The 18,936-nt window shown below is 45.8% G+C and overlaps 1 protein-coding gene across 1 annotated transcript in view; it reads left to right on the forward strand.

Annotated features, from left to right (window-relative positions):
• The first annotated feature begins 2,543 nt into the window (after nt 1-2,543).
• MAP2K1 (mitogen-activated protein kinase kinase 1) overlaps nt 2,544-18,936 on the forward strand; it is a 49,559-nt gene continuing 33,166 nt past the window's right edge. Inside the window, exon 1 of the mRNA XM_081171246.1 lies at nt 2,544-2,920. Coding sequence (XP_081027372.1) covers nt 2,841-2,920 — 80 coding nt within the window. The 5' untranslated portion in view covers nt 2,544-2,840. The remainder of the gene's footprint in view (nt 2,921-18,936) is intronic.

Below are 18,936 nucleotides of genomic sequence, written 5' to 3' on the forward strand. Positions count from 1 at the left end.
TAGTGCTTCAGGTTAAGAACTTTGCTTCAGGATAAGAACAGAAATCGTGCTCCGGCAGCGCAGCGGCAGCGGGAGGCCCTATTAGCTAAAGTGGTGCTTCAGGTTAAGAACAGTTTCAGGTTAAGAACAGACCTCCAGAACGAATTAAGTACTTAACCCGAGGTACCACTGTATACTGGTATATATTAAAAAAACAACAACAAGAAGAGAACAGGATGCAATATAGACATGGATTGTAGCTCATATAATGTGTGCACCACTTTCCAGACCAGCAGTGGGAGCACACTGGATGCAGAGTAAACAGAAATATGCACGCAGTCTGAATTTGTTCCTTTGAGGTTCTCCCAGCTACTTTCATTACTTCTCTTCCTTCTTAATTGTTCTGGCATGACTTTTGGCTCTGGATAGGACGCTACTGCAAAACTTCCACAGCAATCACAATTTGCTTCGAGCATTTGTGCAATGTTTTTAATTTAATTAGGTTGACGCTTTTATGGGACCTTTATTTATTGTCAAGATTAATCTAGAAAATAGAAAAGCAATGCTCATCCTAAATCTTATATCCAATTTCTGCAGTTCGTTATTCTTTTTGTAGTTAAAAAGTAGGTATATGAACAAAATGTTCACGTTAGAAAATATTGGAAAAAGAAGTACAGGAAAAAGAACTATATGTAAGAGTACCCACTCTTACATATCTACACACACTCTGTCCTATACATTCAGGTGCACACACATTGCTGTATTCTATAGGGTCAAGGCAGCTTACAGCAATATACTGGTTAAGAGTGCTGGACTAGGACTTGGGAGACCAGGGTTCAATCTCCATTTGGTTATGAAGTTCACTGGCTGGCCTTGGACCGGTGACTGTCTCTCATCCTAATCTACCTTGCAGGGTTTTTGTGAGGATAACACAAGGAGGGAGAAAAGTTGTTTTCCTTCATTTGCAAGGAATCGTACAAAACAAAGTGGCACTAATAAAGAAAAGTTCCAGGGTGGCAACAGAAAGCAAACTAAAAATGCTTTTGCAGTTCATCAAAACTATCCAGCAATATCAAGTTCTAGGAAAACTGGTGCTATTAACAGCAATCCTTCAAGTTGATTACCATATTTTTCGCTCTATAACACGCACCCAACCATAACACGCACGTAGTTTTTAGAGGAGGAAAATCCGTAGGCATGCCACCTGTAGGCATTCCCTCCATAACACGCACAGACATTTCCCCTTACTTTCTAGGAGGAAAAAAGTGAGTGTTATGGTGCAAAAAATACGGTAATTGGTTCGGCAACTTCCATGCACATGACATGTGATGCTAATGAGATTCAGGTGAGGGTCAGATGCCTTGTCAATCCCAGCAGGTATATAAAAGGACAACCCGGCCTGCGGCCTGCCCAGGGTATGTAACAATAATATTTTATGTCCTTTAGAGGAGAAATTGTGAATTGTAGAATTTTAAACACCCGTCATCATCCTTGGCTTCACTCAATTTTGTCCATGTAATGTTCTGGAGCTGTGAGTGGTGCCAAGTCAATTTGTGCCACCGAAGAAGACACAACAGCTAAGAAACACTGCTGATGCGCCTTACTTTAAGTCTCCTATAATAAAGGAAATTATAGAAACCCAGGAATCTGCCTGAGAAACGAGCCAGACCAGTGGTCCATACAGCGCAGTACTGTACAGTGGTACCTCAGGTTAAGTACTTAATTTATTCCAGAGGTCCGTTCTTAACCTGAAGCACCACTTTAGCTAATGGGGCCTCCTGCTGCCGCCGCGCCACCGGAGAACGATTTCTGTTCGCATCCTGAAGCAAAGTTCTTAACTCAAGGTAATATTTCTGGCTTAGCGGAGTCTGTAACCTGAAGTGTATGTAACCTGAAGCGTATGTAACCCGAGGCACCACTGTATAGACTGGCTGGCAGATAACTCTAGGGCAGCCTTTCTCAACCTGTGGGTCCCCCGATGTTGTTGAACTACAACTCCCATCACCGCTAGCTAGCAAGGCCAGAGCTCAGGAATGATGGGAGTTGTAGTCCAACAACATTGGGGGACCCACAGGTTGAGAATCGCTGCTCTAGGGCACGAGGGTTTTCCAAACCCTTCCTGGACACGCCGGGGATTGAACCTGAGACTTTGTGCCGCTGTTCTTGTCCCAGAAACAAGTTGCTTGTAATGTCCTTTCAGTATTCATTCATTCATTCATTCATTTTCATTAACTCAGTATTGTCAACGCTGATTCCTGGGAACGATAGGATGCACCCCAGGAGATGGGGGAGGGAATTGAACCTGTGCTCCGTTTTGCATGCGAGATCTGCCGCTCTGCTGCACCGGCTCTTCCCGGGATGCTCTGGCCCCGGAGCGCGCCTTCCGCGGCCCCTCCCTGCCGCAATTTCCCACGCATTCCGGGCAAAGTAAGGGTAGGGAAGCTTGGCGGAGGCTTCACCCCTCCACAACGTCCATGCGCGCGGCTCTGGGCACATGCGCCCTGCGTTAAGCCGGACCCCTTCGCTCGTCGGGGGGAGGACCCTCCGCCCTCTCGCGCCGCTGAGGCGCTTCTCTCCCCGCCTTGTTCTTTAAAGCGCGCAGGAGGCGAGAGCTCGCCTCGGCACAGGAGCAGCAGGCGCAGTAAACGCCGCCCAGAAGGTGGCGGAGCGCCCAGGCGAAGCCCGGAAGGCGCAGAGCGAGCCGGCGCCTGCTTCGCCCCGGGCTCCTCCGCTCGGCTTCCGAGCCTCAAGGAGGGAGCGCGCCCAGCGCCGCAGGGCGAGAGGGCAGAGCGCGGGGCTCGGCGGGCGGAGGCAGCGCGGCGCTTTGGCGGGCAGCCTCCTCGGAGCGCGCGAGGGAGACCATGCCGAAGAAGAAGCCCATGCCCATCCAGCTCCACCCCGCGCCCGACGGCTCCGCCATCAACGGGACCAGCGCGGCCGAGTGAGTCAGGCTTGGGGGACGGAGGGGGAGGCAAGCGGGGCCGGGCTGGGGTCCCTCGCCGGGCCGCCCTGGCGCTTTCCTGCCCTCGGAGCGCAGGACTTCTTTCGCCGGACTTCGGTGGAAGATGGGGGCGCGGGGGGGGGACTTGGAGGGGTGGGAAACGACGCCCGGCGGAAATCCAGGAGCCCCTCGTTTCCTTTCGCATTCTTTGTTGTTGTTTAGTCGTTTAGTCGTGTCCAGCTCTTCGTGACTCCATGGACCAGAGCACGCCAGGCACTCTTGTCTTCCACAGCCTCCCGCAGTTTGGTCAAACTCATGCTAGTAGCTTCGAGAACACTGTCCAACAATCTCGTCCTCTGTCGTCCCCTTCTCCTTGTGCCCTCCATCTTTCCCAACATCAGGGTCTTTTCCAGGGGGTCTTCTCTTCTCATGAGGTGGCCAAAGTATTGGAGCCTCAGCTTCAGGATCTGTCCTTTCAGTGAGCACTCAGGGCTGATTTCCTTCAGAATGGAGAGGTTTGATCTTCTTGCAGTCCATGGGACTCTCAAGAGTCTCCTCCAGCATCATAATTCAAAAGCATCAATTCTTCGCATTCTTAGTTGCTTTTAAAGTGGTGGTTCGAAACTGTAGGCTGAAGAGCACAGGAATATTATTGTGGGTTCGGGCTCGTGTGTAGGGGTATTTTCAAAGAAAGGGAGGAAATGAGTGAATGGACTATTGAGACTCAGAATCTGCGCTTATTAAACCACTTCCCCCCGCCCTAAAGATAAAATTATGGCTGGAGGTTAAGTTGTAAACTGCCCTAGTGCAAGGACTCGCTGTTTCAGCCTAGCTACAGGTTTCTCTGCTGAAGACCGTTGTAGAGGACTTCCCGGAGTGTTTTGTAGCTGCTGCATCGCTAAAAGCAGCGTCTGTGAAAAAGAGACACTTTTTAAAATTTATTTGTGAGTTGGCAGAACCTTTCCGCACCCTCCGGCTCCAGTCTGCAGTGACAGTTTTGTGGCCGCCAAAACTACATTAATTGTTTGCAGGAAATGCTACTTAAACGCACAAGTAAGACACCTGCAATAATATGTTTGCATAACCCCACGGAATCGCCATACTGTGCTGTTGCTATGCTGACTACAGGCTGTTCCAACAACGTGGATGTTCTCTGACAGAACTGAAGATGTTCTTCTGTTTGCACATCACAATCCGGGCGCTGGGGATGAAGGGTGGAGTGTGGGATGAAACAGCAAGCAGCTCATTGCCTTAGGCTCTCATTTGAAATGGTACCAAGATGTTTGCATTAATCAAAACTATTGCCTTTGATCGTCAGGATTACCTGTGAATTGACAACTCTGAGTGCCTGGAAAGTTCTATATTGAAGCCTTCTGCCTAGTGAAGGGTGGGGGAATGAATAGTACAAGCAGGTCCCTAATTTCCTCTCCATTGCAATGCTGAGATGTACACAATGGAATTCACGGAATCCGATATTGTATTTCCAAAGTCAGATACAAACTGACAATTTCAGGACCAACAGGAAATTTTTGGGGGTGTGCTAATTGGAATTTATCAGCTGGCTTTTGTACTTTCTGAATGCTCTCTCATAGTCCCAGGGTCAAAAAGCTTATAAACCTACATTTAGAAATGCAAGGTTAAAAGTAAAAATGCAATTTTGAAAGTATGTACTTTTATACAGTTTTCCTTTAGTTTTTCTTAATCACAGATTGATATAGAAACTGTACACAACAGAACCATGCAAAAGTGACACTGCCCAGAAATGGATTGATTTTTTTCCTTTCCTAAAGTGAGAGTTCTGCTGTTGGTTTGTCAGGGTCCTGTAATCCTTTTCCATTTTTCATATGTGTGCATGAATTGTTGTTGGTCATAACCACCCACATGATGTTTTTACATCCACGAGTCCATTTTTTAATGATTCCTGTATATGTAGAAAAATGTTTGCCATTGGATATCCACACGACTCTTTGCAGTGAGAGGCTCCCCTCAGAAAGGTAGATTTTTCTTCTTTCTTATTTATGTGTAAAGGTCCATCTCTATCACCATATCATAAACTATCCAGGCATTTTTCAATGTGAAAACATACAATACCATTTTAAAATGAGAGAGAGAGAGAGATTCATGAAGGTGACTGGCTATTCAAAATAAAAATTAAACTGCTGCAAATAACAATATTTACTTTAAAAATCCACATGGATGGATGGACAGACCTTTTCTGGTGTGCCATTTCCCCCTTCAGAATACTTCCACAAGCAATCGCAGTGGCAAAAATTGTGCTAAGGTCAATGGAACAATGAATCAGTCTTCTGGAAATGGTCAAATGCCATTGAGAATTGAACATAGGTTCTGACTCAACCCGTGTGCAAACTCAGGCTGCTAAGTAAGCTTAGCAGAGCTGAGGTAAAAAGGCTAGGACCTCTTTATCAGTTAGTTACTAGGGTAGGATGAGGAAGTAGAAGGCAAAAGTAGGTTTCACAATGAAGGAAGGAAGTGCTGAGCTTCTGTAAGAAGCTGGTGCTAATTTAACATTCTTAAATGGTCTGTAGTCATGGGAGATGTTTGGGATGGCCAAGTTTCCAAATGTCAGCAAATTGTTCAGGATGGTGAAAACCCAAGCGGAATCTGGAAAGCTCTAGGACGATCTGCCTATATTGTATGAGTGGGTAACAAAATGGCAAATGAGGTTAAGTGTAAGTTAATTGCAAAGTGATGCGCGTTCAGATACACTGATGGGCTCTGGTGGTGCCTGACCTTGAAAGAGATATTGGGGACACGGTGGATAGCTCAATGCGAGTGCCAATTTGGTACCCGGCTGAAATGAGTGAGACAAATTCTGTGCTGGGAAGTACAGTATTAGGAAGCGGGATGAAAACACACCCGGTGTCATTCTGCCTTGATGTAAATCTATGGCGCAGCTGTGTTTGGAATTCTGTGTGCAGTTCTTGTTGCCTGCTCTCAAAAGGGGTATCTTAGTTCTAGAAAAAGGTGGAAAAGAGGGCAACCAACACCATCAAGAGGTTGGAGCACTTTTCCAATGCAGAAGGGCTAAATAATGTTGGACATATTAATTTGGGGGGAAACTAAACAGAAGTCGTAAGAGAGGTTTATAAAATGATATATTGTGTAGGATAGACTAGGTAGATACATGGAATGGATAGAGAAACACTTTTCTCAATTTCTTAGAACTTGCAGCCACCCAGCGTAAATGATATATAGCAGGTACGTCCAACTCTCTAGAGAATGCAATCTACTCCCAGTGTAGTAAAACTGGCAGTGATCTACTCATTGTCATTGCCAATAGTTCTTGAGCTTTTTTGGGGGGGGGCAGAGTTAGTTGTTTTTAGGAGGGGAATACCACACTTGTTGACAGAGGATAAACAAGCTGTCTTAGCAGCAATGCTAATTAGCGCTGGGGGCAGGGAGCGTGGAGATCGCTCTCAGGAGCAACTGGGCAAACACTTTCAAATATCCCGCAATCAACCTGGGACACCCCGGCAATCTACCTGTTGATCGCGGCCGACCTGTTGGACATTGCTGATATATAGTATTTTTTTATGCATTATGTCAACCAGGCGTGGCAGTCTGTGGGTACTAGTAATGACTGTTGTCGTGGACAAATCACTATTTGATCAGGTCTGGGCTGTCTGCTGCAATTAAGCTCCATAGATGTGGAGGACCAGTTTTGATGGTTTGACCCTGAAGACTGGTAGACCCTCAGAACTTCCCACAGATTTGGCCAGCAGTCTTACCAAGGCTGTAGCCTACCCCTGAATCAGGAGGTGACCTGGGCCATTGAGATGACTGCTTCCTAATGCTATTGGCCAAGCCATAGAGTCAATTTAGCTTTTTGGGTTTTAGCTCTGCACCATATCAATGAAACTGCAAGGTTGACTGTTGGAGAGCAGATGGTGGAAAACTCAAAGGGAATATGATCAAGCACAGATTGGAGCCCATTATAGAGCTTATACTACTGTTGTGAAGAAAGCTCACTTCACCACCACCATTGCTTCTGCACAATGCCAGCAAATGCAGCTCTTCTCAGTGATGAAAGGCCTGTGCTGCAGAGGCCCAATGGATCAACCTGTTTAACTCTCAAAGGCCCATAGGTGCCTTCTGCGGATGAGATCACTCATGTCAGCTCTGGCATAGTTTTGACAGAATCTGAGAAAGATACAGCTAGAACACTGTCTGGCCCTGTTATGAATTATTTTTAGCTTGAACAGCCTGAGGATGTTGATAAGTTGCTTAGAGGGTTGAGACACCATGCTTGCTTGTTGGATCCCTACCTTTCCTACCTGATAAAATTAGCCAGTGCCAGGTTAACAATCAGAGGAGGTAAATGTTATTTTGCTACTGGTGTGAAGATGTTGGAGGGCTGGCCCTGCATTTTAACTTGCCAGATTTGTGACCGCCACACCAGTGCTGCCTTTTAAAAATCATTTTCACGGTATGCTTCATTCAGGAGGGAAAGAAAGTATTTTTCGTTCTTTAAACCAGCCTTTCCCAATCTGGTGTACAGCGGGCTGCTGAGGAGTTGTAGTCCAAAATGTCTGAAGGGCACCAGGTTGGGGAAGGCTGCTTAGTAGGAATATGTTGATTTTATTTGGAGAGCTTTAATTATGCAACTCAGAGTTGGTAACACCAGAGATAAAATGAGGCCAGCTCCAAACGTCTCCTTTCTGTGTTGGTACTGCTCTATTATATAACCTTTTTGTTGTTGCTCTCAACATCATGTTGTTCTTAATGCTTTTGCTATGCACGTCTGTTCTTCTGTTCCTCCATAAATATAATTTTGTCTTAGATGGGAATTATGTGCCTTGCAAGCAGCTCTCAGAGAGGCAGCTATTACTCAGAGAGGCAGCTATTACGGCGAAGGGCAGGGGACTTGGGTGTAAGCAAGGTGGCCAACCTTGTGCCTTCCAGATGTAATTGGGCTGCAATTCCAAGCATCCTGGACCACTAACCATGGTAAGGTAAAGGTAAAGGGACCCCTGACCATTAGGTCCAGTCGTGGCCGACTCTGGGGTTGCTGCGCTCATCTCGCTTTATTGGCTGAGGGAGCCGGCGTACAGCTTCCGGGTCATGTGGCCAGCATGACTAAGCCGCTTCTGGCGAACCAGAGCAGCACATGGAAACGCCGTTTACCTTCCCGCCAGAGCGGTACCTATTTATCTACTTGCACTTTGATGTGCTTTCGAACTGCTAGGTTGGCAGGAGCAGGGACCGAGCAACGGGAGCTCACCCCATCGCGGGGATTCGAACCGCCGACCTTCTGATCAGCAAGCCCTAGGCTCTGTGGTTTAACCCACAGCACCACCCGCGTCCCTACTAACCATGGTACATAGGACTATAAAAAGTTGTTTTCTGCCAGGTCAGATCACTGGTCAGTCTAGCTCACTGGTCTTCAGCTGGTGGGTCTGGACCCACTAGTTGGTTGCAATTAGTGTTAGAAACTCAGATATATAAGCTAATTGCCAACAGGCACCTTAAACCTGGGTTACATTTGCCAAAGCAGAATGTCTAGGCGCCATTTATTTTTACAATGAAATTTATTATATTTTTTTATTTCATTTCTGTACTGCTTTATACTTTAAAGAAAAACATCTCAAAGCGGTTCACAACACATTGAAACATCAAATGAAACAATCCAGAACAAAACAAATTCAAGGTTCAAGGAAAATATTTCAGATCCTTCTCTAAATCACATTTTGCTTTCCCCATATTTTGTTACCTACTTAATTTATATAGCTGCCCCATAGCAGAAGTGCAATGGGAAGCCAATGTGGTGTAGTGGTTAGTGTGTCATACTAGGACCTGGGAGATCAGGGTTCAAATCCCCACTCAGTCTGGAAGCTCACTGGGTGACCTTGGAGTCAGTCACAGCCCCTTAACCTACCTCACAGGGTCGTCGTAGGGATTAACTGAGGAGGGGGGTGAACCATGTACTCCTTGGGAAAAAAGGTGGGCTATCAATGCAATAAATAAGCTGCTCTGTTTACCTGCTTAAGAAGGTGGGAGTGGCCAGCCAGATGGAGATGTCAGTTGCAAACCTGGCATCCAGAGATCTCCACATGGTTGCAACTGGACCCATGTTAGTCACCCGTCACCTGGCTAATTTAAAACATTGGTTGCAATTTGTTCCCAGCCGGATCACAACAAGAGCACACTACCTCCCTGTGAGTACATGGTAGAAGATTAAGATATGGGTTAAAAGTGGGTCCTGGGTATGAAAAGGTTGGTGATACGGTACCTGATCTAGCTCAGTAGCATACACACTGACTGGCAGCATCTCCCCAGGGTTTCAGGCAGGAGACACTCCCAGCTTTATCTGGAAATGGTGAGGATTGAACCTGGGACCTTCTGCTTGCAAAGCAGACACTCTGTCACTGAGCTGTGGGTTAGCTCCTGCCCCTGGGAATCGCGGTTGAGTTACATCTAGTGAACACAGCTTTGGCTACTTCGGCATAAAGCATTGTTCCAATGATCTTTTAATGCAGCTCCCCCTCTGGAATGCCTCTCTGAGGCTGTCAATTTCACTTTCTTCAAATCTACCCTGAAAACCCACGTTTGTGTGCAAAGCCTTGGGCATCACCCCTCATACTGTAACAAAGCCTGTATAACTGCAATAGCCACACATTCTCACTCTGTTTATGCCCTGCCTCCATTTTCTCCCTGTTTTGTCCGTTGTGTCTGTTTCTAGACTGTAATCCCCTTGGGGCACTGACCTGTCCTTTTGTGCACGGATAACGATATGTATAGGCAATTATGTATGCATGTGTTATCTTTCATTTATATTGTGTCTTTCCTCCAGAAAAGTACAAATCATTTTATCACAGTTATTTATGCCAGCATACAAATCCTCCTAAGTAGCATCAATGCAGTTGTTGTTTTTTTAAAAGAAGAAGAAGCTATAAGGTTCCCTTAGCTTTTTATCCTCACAACAGCCCTGTGAGGCTGGACATGCTGAGAGATTGTGACCCACCCATAGCTGCTATAGCTGCTTAGTGGGCTTTGTGGCTGTGTGAACATGGGTCTTCTTAATCCCTAGTGAGGGGAGGAGAGAGAGAGAGAGAGAGAGAGAGAGAGAGAGAGAGATACACCTGCCCTGAGGTTAACACACCGTGCATCTGATAGAATGTACTTTAGTTCATAGAAAGCTTATGCTTATAATACATTGGTTAATTCTTCAGGTGCCAAATGAGTCCATTTAGTAAAATGACAGTCTCTCTCTTTTTACATCTCCTGTCTCTAAAATGGCCTCACTTACATTTTTGTCTTCTAAGTGCTTATTGCTTTGGGGGGAAATCCATCTAGTTTGTTTAAAACAGTCTCCTTTTCCCTTCCCTACTGATAATATGTTAACCAGTCCACCCTGGTTGTGAAAGGGTGTACTTTACGAGCCGGGCATTATGAATTTAGCATAATTCCAAGCTAATGGCAGAACTGTTTGTTATTAAATGCACTTTTCAAATCCACCTTAAATCCCTATTCAGTTCCAAGCACAGATTGGCAGGCCAGCTTTCCAATCTACCCCCAGGAGAAATAAAATACTCTCATCAGTGTCCATTTTAATTATAAAGAGCTAGGTAGAAATGTACAAGGGAAAGTGTGTAGGCAGTGTTTCTTAACCCTTGTATGTGTTGCCACATGAGAGTCTTTAAAAATGAAATTTATGAGCAATTAATTACTGTATGTTGGTGATGATGCAAAAAAAAAAAAGAAAAGAAAAAAAAGAAAAAAGGAGGGGGAATCACCTCCAGGCATCATTCACCAAGGTAACCTCTAAGACAAGTTCTGGATTCTGGGAGCATGTTGCTTCCCTTGGGTGCAAGGGTTCCTGTGTTCAACCTGCAGGCAAGGCCATTCATGGAATAATTGAATTGTAGATTTGGAAGGGACCACAAGGGTCATCTAGTCCAACCCCCTGCAGTGCAGGAATCTTTTACCCAGGGCTCGAACCCATGACCCTGAGATTAAGTGTCTCACGCTGTACAGACTGAGAAAAGATTTGTGTTTTGATATTTGGATATAAAATGATGCTGTGTGATAACACGAACCATTTTGATGTGTTTTCATGTTAAATTGCACTGATGGGAGATAAGTGCACATTTTTAGATACAGAGGACCAGTGTTAGAAACTGAGATATGAAAGCTAGAAGCTAAATGGCACCTTAAACCTAGGTTATGGGTGCAGCAACGGAATGTCTAGGCACACTTTTTTATAACAAGAATGCAAAGCTGAAAATGAATGAACTGCAACTGAAATATTATGTTCATTTTTCATATGGTCTAGTTCTTCCCCTGCCCCACCCCCTTATATTCTTATGAGGGTCCCTTCTCCAGTCTTCGGAGAGTAGCTGGAAATGGGGAGCAGAAAAAGATCCTCCTTTCCTTCCACTCTGCAGTTTTTATCTGAAATCTTAGGCGCAGTACTGCGCCCAGAGCTCAGAAACTGCTTGAGCTAATGACATTCCCTGTCGTTAAATACGCCTAGAACAATGGGAGTTTTGAACATTGCAGAGGACCTTTTAGGAAGCGTCGGAGCATCCTGATATAGCACATGCTTTGCATTCGTGAGATTTCACCCCAGTATCTCCAGGTAGGACTGGGAAGGTCTGAACCCTTGAAGGGCCAGTGTAGGCAGTGCTGGGCCAGGTAGCAAAACAGTTTGACTCAGGATGAGGCAGTGCAAAGAGCAGGGGTCAGCTGACCCTCCAGGGATGTGAGGGCACATTTAGAGTTTTTAAAGAGTGTTGCAGGTGTGGGCAGCTGCAGAAAGTTGCAAGTGCAATCCTGCAGTGTGCATCTCTGTTGTCATTTTTTTTTTACTCACACATAACACACACACACAGTGTGGTAGGTCCAGGCTGCTCTACCCACTTCCAGCCCAGGGAAAGTGACTGATAAGTGTGAGGGAAGTCTTTCTGCAGCGGGTAAAAGATTGCCTTCGCCCAGCATTCTCTTCCACTCCTGGCAGTAGACAGACAGATGTTTCTGGAAACTCCACAGCAGGACCCCAAAGCAGCAACCTCCCCATTGCTGGTGGTATTTTCCTGACATCTGGTATGCTTTGGTTTCTCTTGTGGCTAATTTCTCTGGCCAGAAACCACTTTCCTTTGGCAAAACCTCTTCTGCGGTGCTGGCTTTTGTCGGCTCCAGAAGATTCCGTTCCGTTTTTATTGACATGCTAAGGCAGCCTTGCCAACCTGGTGCCCCTCAGATGTTTGGGGCTGATGGGAGTTGTCATCCCAAACACCTGGGGGGCACCAGGTTGGCAAAAGGCAGCACCAAAGACTTTGGCTGAGTCTGTCAGGAAGGGAATCATTCCTTGTGCAAGTGCTTTCCGATTAATGTTATTATTGGAACTGAATGGTGAACTTTCCCCCTGCCTTCCAAGTGGGCAAATTTCCCTTCCTTCCTCCCCCCAGCCACAAAAGGGTTGCATCCGAGGACACGTTGACTCCGAGAACCGCATGCCAAAAGTCTTTGCTGGCTGTTACCCTGCAGCAAAGCAGCAGCTGTTCGAAGGGGGAAAGGGACCATTTGCTGCTCAGAAATTTTTAGCAAACATCTGCTCTTGGATGGACGGAAGGTCTCTCTCCTACTCACAGCCTTGTCTGAACAGGAAAAGAGCAAATTCCTTTGGAACGTTGTTCGCTGGCATTCCTCAGTGACTGTGACACGATTTATGGCCTCTCTGAGAGATTTCATCACTTCTTAGACATTCCATCAGGAGTGTGTGTGCGCACGCACTAATGTCAGGGGCAAGGAGGGCTCCAGGAAGCTGATTAGCTTAATCTTCAATCTCTGGAGGAGATTCTCCTGCGAAACAGGTCTGGGGGGGAAATGCTTCAAATTCCTAGGAACCAAAATGAAAACGTTAAAGAGTCAGCTGTATATCGTCAGAGAAGACATTTAAATGCTTACATGCTAGTGTAGTGGATTTTCTGCAGTTAAACACTACAGTTGTGATAGAATTGTAGAGTTGGAAGGGATCCTGAGGATTGTCTAGTCCAGTCCCTGGCAATGTAGGAATATGCAGCCGGGACCGAACCTGCAACCTTGGCGTTATCAGCACCACGCTCTAACCAACGGAGCTGTCCAGATGGTAATGTTCAAGACAGCTTTTACAGTGGTGCCTCGCAAGACGAAATTAATTCATTCCGCGATTTTTTTCATCTAGCGAATTTTTCGTCTTCCGAAGCACGGCTTCCCATAGGAATACATTGAAAATCAATTAATGCGTTCCTATGGTCAAAAAAAAAGTCCAAACAAAGCCAAATTTGGTACAACAAGAGTTTATTAAGTGCTCTTTAAAGTCACACATACTGTAAAGAGCATTTCAAAATTCAAACCCAGAATTTTTTAAAAAAACAGCAGAGTGGCCCAATGGTCACAGAAAATCATAAAAATGCAGAAAAAACACACACAAGCTTCCAGATTCTTGCAAACCCCTCCTCAACTGTTCCCCCAGCCACCCAGCACACAGAAATTCAAATCCAGATTTTTTTTAAAAAAACAGCAGAGTGGCCCAATGGTCACAGAAAATCATAAAAATGCAGAAAAACACACACAAGCTTCCAGATTTTTGCAAACCCCTCCTCAACTGTTCCCCCAGCCACCCAGCACACAGAAATTCAAATCCAGAATTTTTTTAAAAAAACAGCAGAGTGGCCCAATGGTCACAGAAAATCATAAAAATGCAGAAAAAAAACACACAAGCTTCCAGATTCTTGCAAACCCCTTCCCAATACCAAGTCCTTGAATTCCAAACACCCCAACCCAAAATCCAAAACACCCCAAAAAAGTTTTAAAAGCTTAACTTACCAAATGGCTGCAAAATAAGTTTTGGAAAATCACCAAAGTCTTTAAAAACCTCAAAAAAGGCTACTATGTACACTGCGTTCTATGAGTTGCTCCTTGAAGTCAAGTCGCAACTGTATTAACGGTGTTAAGAAAAAGGAAACAAACTTGCAAGACGATTTCGTCTTGCGAAGCAAGCCCATAGGGAAATTCGTCTTGCGAAGCAGCTCAAAAACGGAAAACCCTTTCGTCTAGCGAGTTTTCCGTCTTGCGAGGCATTCGTCTTGCGGGGCACCACTGTATTTGGTCGCAACAGTGGTTGCTGGGGAATCAACAAGAGTTGAGTCCACAGGCCTATAATTTATAAAGGCTCATATAGAGGCATTCCATTCCCTTGCCTTAGCTTGATGCAGGTGTAGAAATTAAGCAATATTCTTGGAGGGAAAGCATGCCTGCATTATCAGAGCTTGGGTGCCTGATTCAGCAGAAAGAATTCAGTGTCTGCTTTCTATCAAGCTGGTCCAAGCCTGAGATTTTTCCTGCACAAACCTTCTTGACACTTACAATAAGCAGATTCTCCTAACAATATCCTTTCACACAGTCTTTTTACAGGTCTTCTTCTTCTTCCTTGGTGATTACTCGTAGCTGAGTAAGATTGTCTTCCATAAACACGGTTTTAACAATGAGTCCATAAGTGACTGTGGAGGCCAATTCTGGACCCACACGTCCTTCCACAGTAGGGACATTGGTTTCCAGGTGGGAGTTGATCACGGTGCGGATTTGCCAAGCGTGCCTTCCTCTTAGCACATTTCTCCCTTGCGTTCTGAGTTTGAGTGTCTTCAAAGTCCATGACACCTTTGGTAAAGGCTGTTTTCCAACTGGAGCGCTCGCAGGACAGTTTTTCCCAGTTGTCGGTGTTTATACTACATTTTTTTAGATTTGCCTTGAGACAGTCTTTAAACCTATCAATGTGTTCATCAATACAGTGGTACCTCGGGTTACATACGCTTCAGGTTACAGAATCCGTTAACCCAGAAATAGTACCCAGAAATAGGTTAAGAACTTTGCATCAGGATAAGAACAAAAATCGTGTTCCGGCGGCGCGGCGGCAGCAGGAGGCCCCATTAGCTAAAGTGGTGCTTCAGGTTAAGAACAGTTTCTGGTTAAGAATGGACCTCTGGAACAAATTAAGTACTTAACCTGAGGTACCACTGTACTGCACTAGCATCAAAAATGTCAGAGCCTGAGTAGGCCCTGCTTGCCTGCCTGCCTGCCCCTGCTTGTTTCTAGGTGATAGCACAGCCGAGGGAGCTGCGTTGCTGCTGTGTGCACCCAGATGGATGGGGGGAGAGGACCCTGGAGGAGGAGGAGAAGGAGGTGGTCCCAGCAGAGCCTTGGTGCTTATGTGGGACTTGCTCAGCTGGTGGCTATCTGTAAAGTGATTTTTTTCAGGTAGTGGTGCCAGTACAGCTCCATGTCAAGGGTGCCAGGAATGCCAGTGAAGAGGACCAGGAAGCGAAAGATCCATCTGTGTCTGAGATCCTTGAGGGCTGCTGCCAGTCAGATAGTACCCTGGTATAAAGGAGTTGCCCTCTTGTTTCAGCCACCGTGTGGAAGCGAGCATGTATTGCTTTTCAAGATGTATGGAGCTGTCTGCAGAATTTCAGTTTTCACTCTCCCGCACCAGCAATTTCCCCAGTTGCAATTGTTCATGCAAATTGTACTGTCAAACACCTCCTACCTTTTCAAAAACAGACAGGTGCGTAGGTGCTTTAGATGAGCACTCGTGCCTTTGCGCCTGTACCCCCGAATCTGTGTCAGTAGATGTGAAACGCAGCTAGACATGATACGATTCATGCAATTAACCATGACAATGGTTATATATACCGTATCTTTAAAGAGCAAACTGCAGGCATGATGTAAAATTGACCACAAGAGGCAGTGATGGCCACTTGCTTGTATGGCCACTCAAGGAGGATATCTTATGGAAGCCAGGGGAAAGGGTTTGTGGTTAGGGAGAAGTGTGGTCCAGAGAGAGTTTCTAGGGACCAGGATTTGATCCCTGAGGGTCCCCACCCATGGCCTAGCATGTTGTTCTAACTGTTGAATAACAAAGGCATAAATGGGAAAGGCCTGTTTTGCTTCTTATCTGGAGCGGGTGGGCAGTAATCTGCTTAGGCCCTTAGAAGGGTTTGTTTAATTGCGGAATTTGTGGAATGCAGGTTCAGCACAAGAACCACGTGGCTGTCCCCCCCCCCCCCATAACTTACAGTTTGTTTGATTTCATAAGTGCACATATTATCTGTAAATAAATTCACATTCTGACCTGGAATTGCGAATGGTGCTGGCAGTTTTTCTTGCATGGCTCTTGTCATTTGTCCAGGATATTCTGTCTCTGGCACCACCTGATCTTTTGCTGTGGAAGCTCCTGGGTCCTAGCTCAGCTGGCTCTGAGCCAAGGAGTTCAGCTGACCAGGTGGGCCCTGCCAGCGGATGCTCTTTCAGAAGCGTGAGCTGCTTATTCTGCTCTCCTGCCCTGTCAGAAAACTTCCAGGGCAGGAAGTGAATAATCAGATTGCACTGACATGCAAATATTTACTGCCCTGCGATAAGGCAAGTGCTCTGCTCCTCCTCTTAATGAGAGCAGCTTCTAATTTTGTTTTCTGACTGTTGGCATAAAGGGGCAGAAGGCAGCTGTTTCCACCTGTGCCTCTTCTTGTTTTTAGCTGATGCATCAGTTGTTTTGCAGGGGCTGTGAGAGAGGAACTCTGTTTCTTTGTTTTAATGGGGGGGGGGGTGGCTAGGAAAACACAATCCTCTTGCATTCTTTGTGTCCCAGGCCTGAAACAGATGCAGATTTCCTGTTTCAGGAGATGTTCAGTTTCCCGTCTTTCTGTTGTAACAGGAGGAGAAGCATGTGGCAGGTGGAACAAGGCTATTATAGGCATTTCATATATGTTGCATAAACCCTACCATTCTATGCCATTGCGTAGAATGCAATTACTCCCTTTTTGTTTGTGAAATGTGCTGGTCTGCAAACTTGGGAAACACATGTTGGCCGTTGTAGCTTACAACCGATTTGCCGCTACTGGGTTCACTTCTGACCATAGCTGTCAACTTACAGATTTGAAAATAAGGGACCAGCAGCCTCGAAAATAAGGGATCAGCAGCCCAAATAAGAGATTTTGCTTACTGGGCTCCTCACGATGCGCCCCTGAGGGGGAAAAGGGAGAGACAGAGACGCGGCAGCTCGTGCGCGCGCTCTCTCACGCGGCGGAGGACCCCGAGACGCTGCTTCCCTCCCGAGTTGGGCGAGCATGAAACCCGGGGAAATTAAGGGACATCATCAATAAGGGACAACAGCGGGACATGGCACTGGGATAAGGGACTTTCCCGCCAAAATAAGGGACGGTTGACAGCTATGCTTCTGACCAGAAGTTAGCTAGCTACTAGTCACGACAACTGAACAGGGACAGCCACACTGAAAGCCTGCTCGGAGTTATTGTGGATCGGGTTTCTGAGATCTTTGGGACTTTTATTTATTTATTTTATTTCACAACCTGTAATAAAACCTCAAAGCAGCTTACAAAAAGGAGAAGCTCTCTTGCAGACCACAGTGAGGAAGCCCATTTGCTGGGTTTCACAATTGGGGAGAATGCTGTTGGACTCTGGTCCTGCCTGCAGGTTTCTCCCATTGGGGCCTCTGGTGGGCCACTGTAGGAACAGGATGCTGGACTAGATGGGCTTTGGCTTGATCTAGAAGGTAGATTAAGAGGCTGTGACTGACTCCAAGGCCACCCAGTGAGCTTCCTGAATGGGGATTTGAACCCTGATCTCCCAGGTCCTAGTCCAACACTCTAACCACTACACCACATTGGCTTCCCATAGTACTTTTGCTATGGAGCAGCTATATAAATTAAGTAGGTAATGAAATATGGGGAAAGCAAAATGTCAGTTAGAGAAGGATCTGAAATATTTTCCTTGAAGCTGGAATTTGTTTTATTCTGGATTGTTTTATCTGATGTTTTAGTGTGTTGTAAACCACTTTGAGATTTTTTCTTTAAAACATAATGTGGTATAGAAATGAAATTAATAATAATAATAATAATAATAATAATGATAACAACAACAAGAACAATCATATTTCATTGTAAAAATAAATGGCGCCTAGACATTCCATTCTGGTGGCCATAACCCAGGTTTAAGATGCCTTTGGGCAATTAGCTTATATATCTGAGTTTCTAACACTGATAGTTCCGCACGTGTAGACAGATTCAGCCCTTGCTTAGCCACATCCTCTTCATTTGAGCATAGTTCTTTGTTGATACATCCTCCAAACTTCATGGAGGAAGGGAAATGCAAGCTGGCTGCTGTTTCGCTGCTGGTAGGACTCACTTGGGTGCTTAGCAAATCAAGTGGCTTTTAGATCAGTGTTGTACTTGGTAAAAGGGAGTCAGTTCAAATTCGGCAGGAAATGACTTGAAGCAACCAGAGGTATCAGCGATCGGTGTGGACTCTGGAAGGGAAGCTGCCCTCTTGTGTTTCCTTGGTTTTCCTTTCCTTTCAGTGAACAGACACGTTTTATTTATGTGGGAAGGGTGGGCGAGGGAGAAGCGCAAGCAAGAAGCTTCCATGCAGCGTGCCCATGGTTATGTAATTGCCTTTGAATTGGCACAGATACGCATCTGAAATATTTACACAAGCTCTGCAGGGTATGATTGCACGTTCTATCCGTCCCCCTCACTCAATCTGAGAACCCTTTCTGCAGAGGTAGTGATTGCTCACTGGAACATGAGTTAGCACTGCTGAGTCAACGGGGCCACATGGACAATGGAAGTGTTGAGTCAAAGATTAACTCGGTTTCTTGTCCCAAAGGGGTGGCTGGCTTGAATCCATCTAGATGTTCTTATGCACAGACATTTCCTTTTCCTGTTCATGTTGCATCCGCCACCACCAAACATGCAAGTTCTGCATGTGCTCCAGTTCTGGGGAGGGGAAAGGAGGCAAGCAGAATGCGGTATTGGGTTCAGCTGGTTTTCAGATTTCTGACAATTTCAGCTTTCGGTTAAAAAGAGAGGTAAAGTCTCCGGGTCTTATGGTTGCAGATAGGTGCTTGGAAGCGCATTGGCAAGAGCTTCCGAAATCTCTGAAACTTGCAGGGAGTGAGGTGACTAAGGAGGATTTCTAGAATGTGTGTGTTTTCAGTATCCCGC

This window comes from Podarcis bocagei (genome assembly GCF_964188305.1).
Source record: "Podarcis bocagei genome assembly, chromosome: 14".
Lineage (NCBI taxonomy): Eukaryota > Metazoa > Chordata > Lepidosauria > Squamata > Lacertidae > Podarcis > Podarcis bocagei.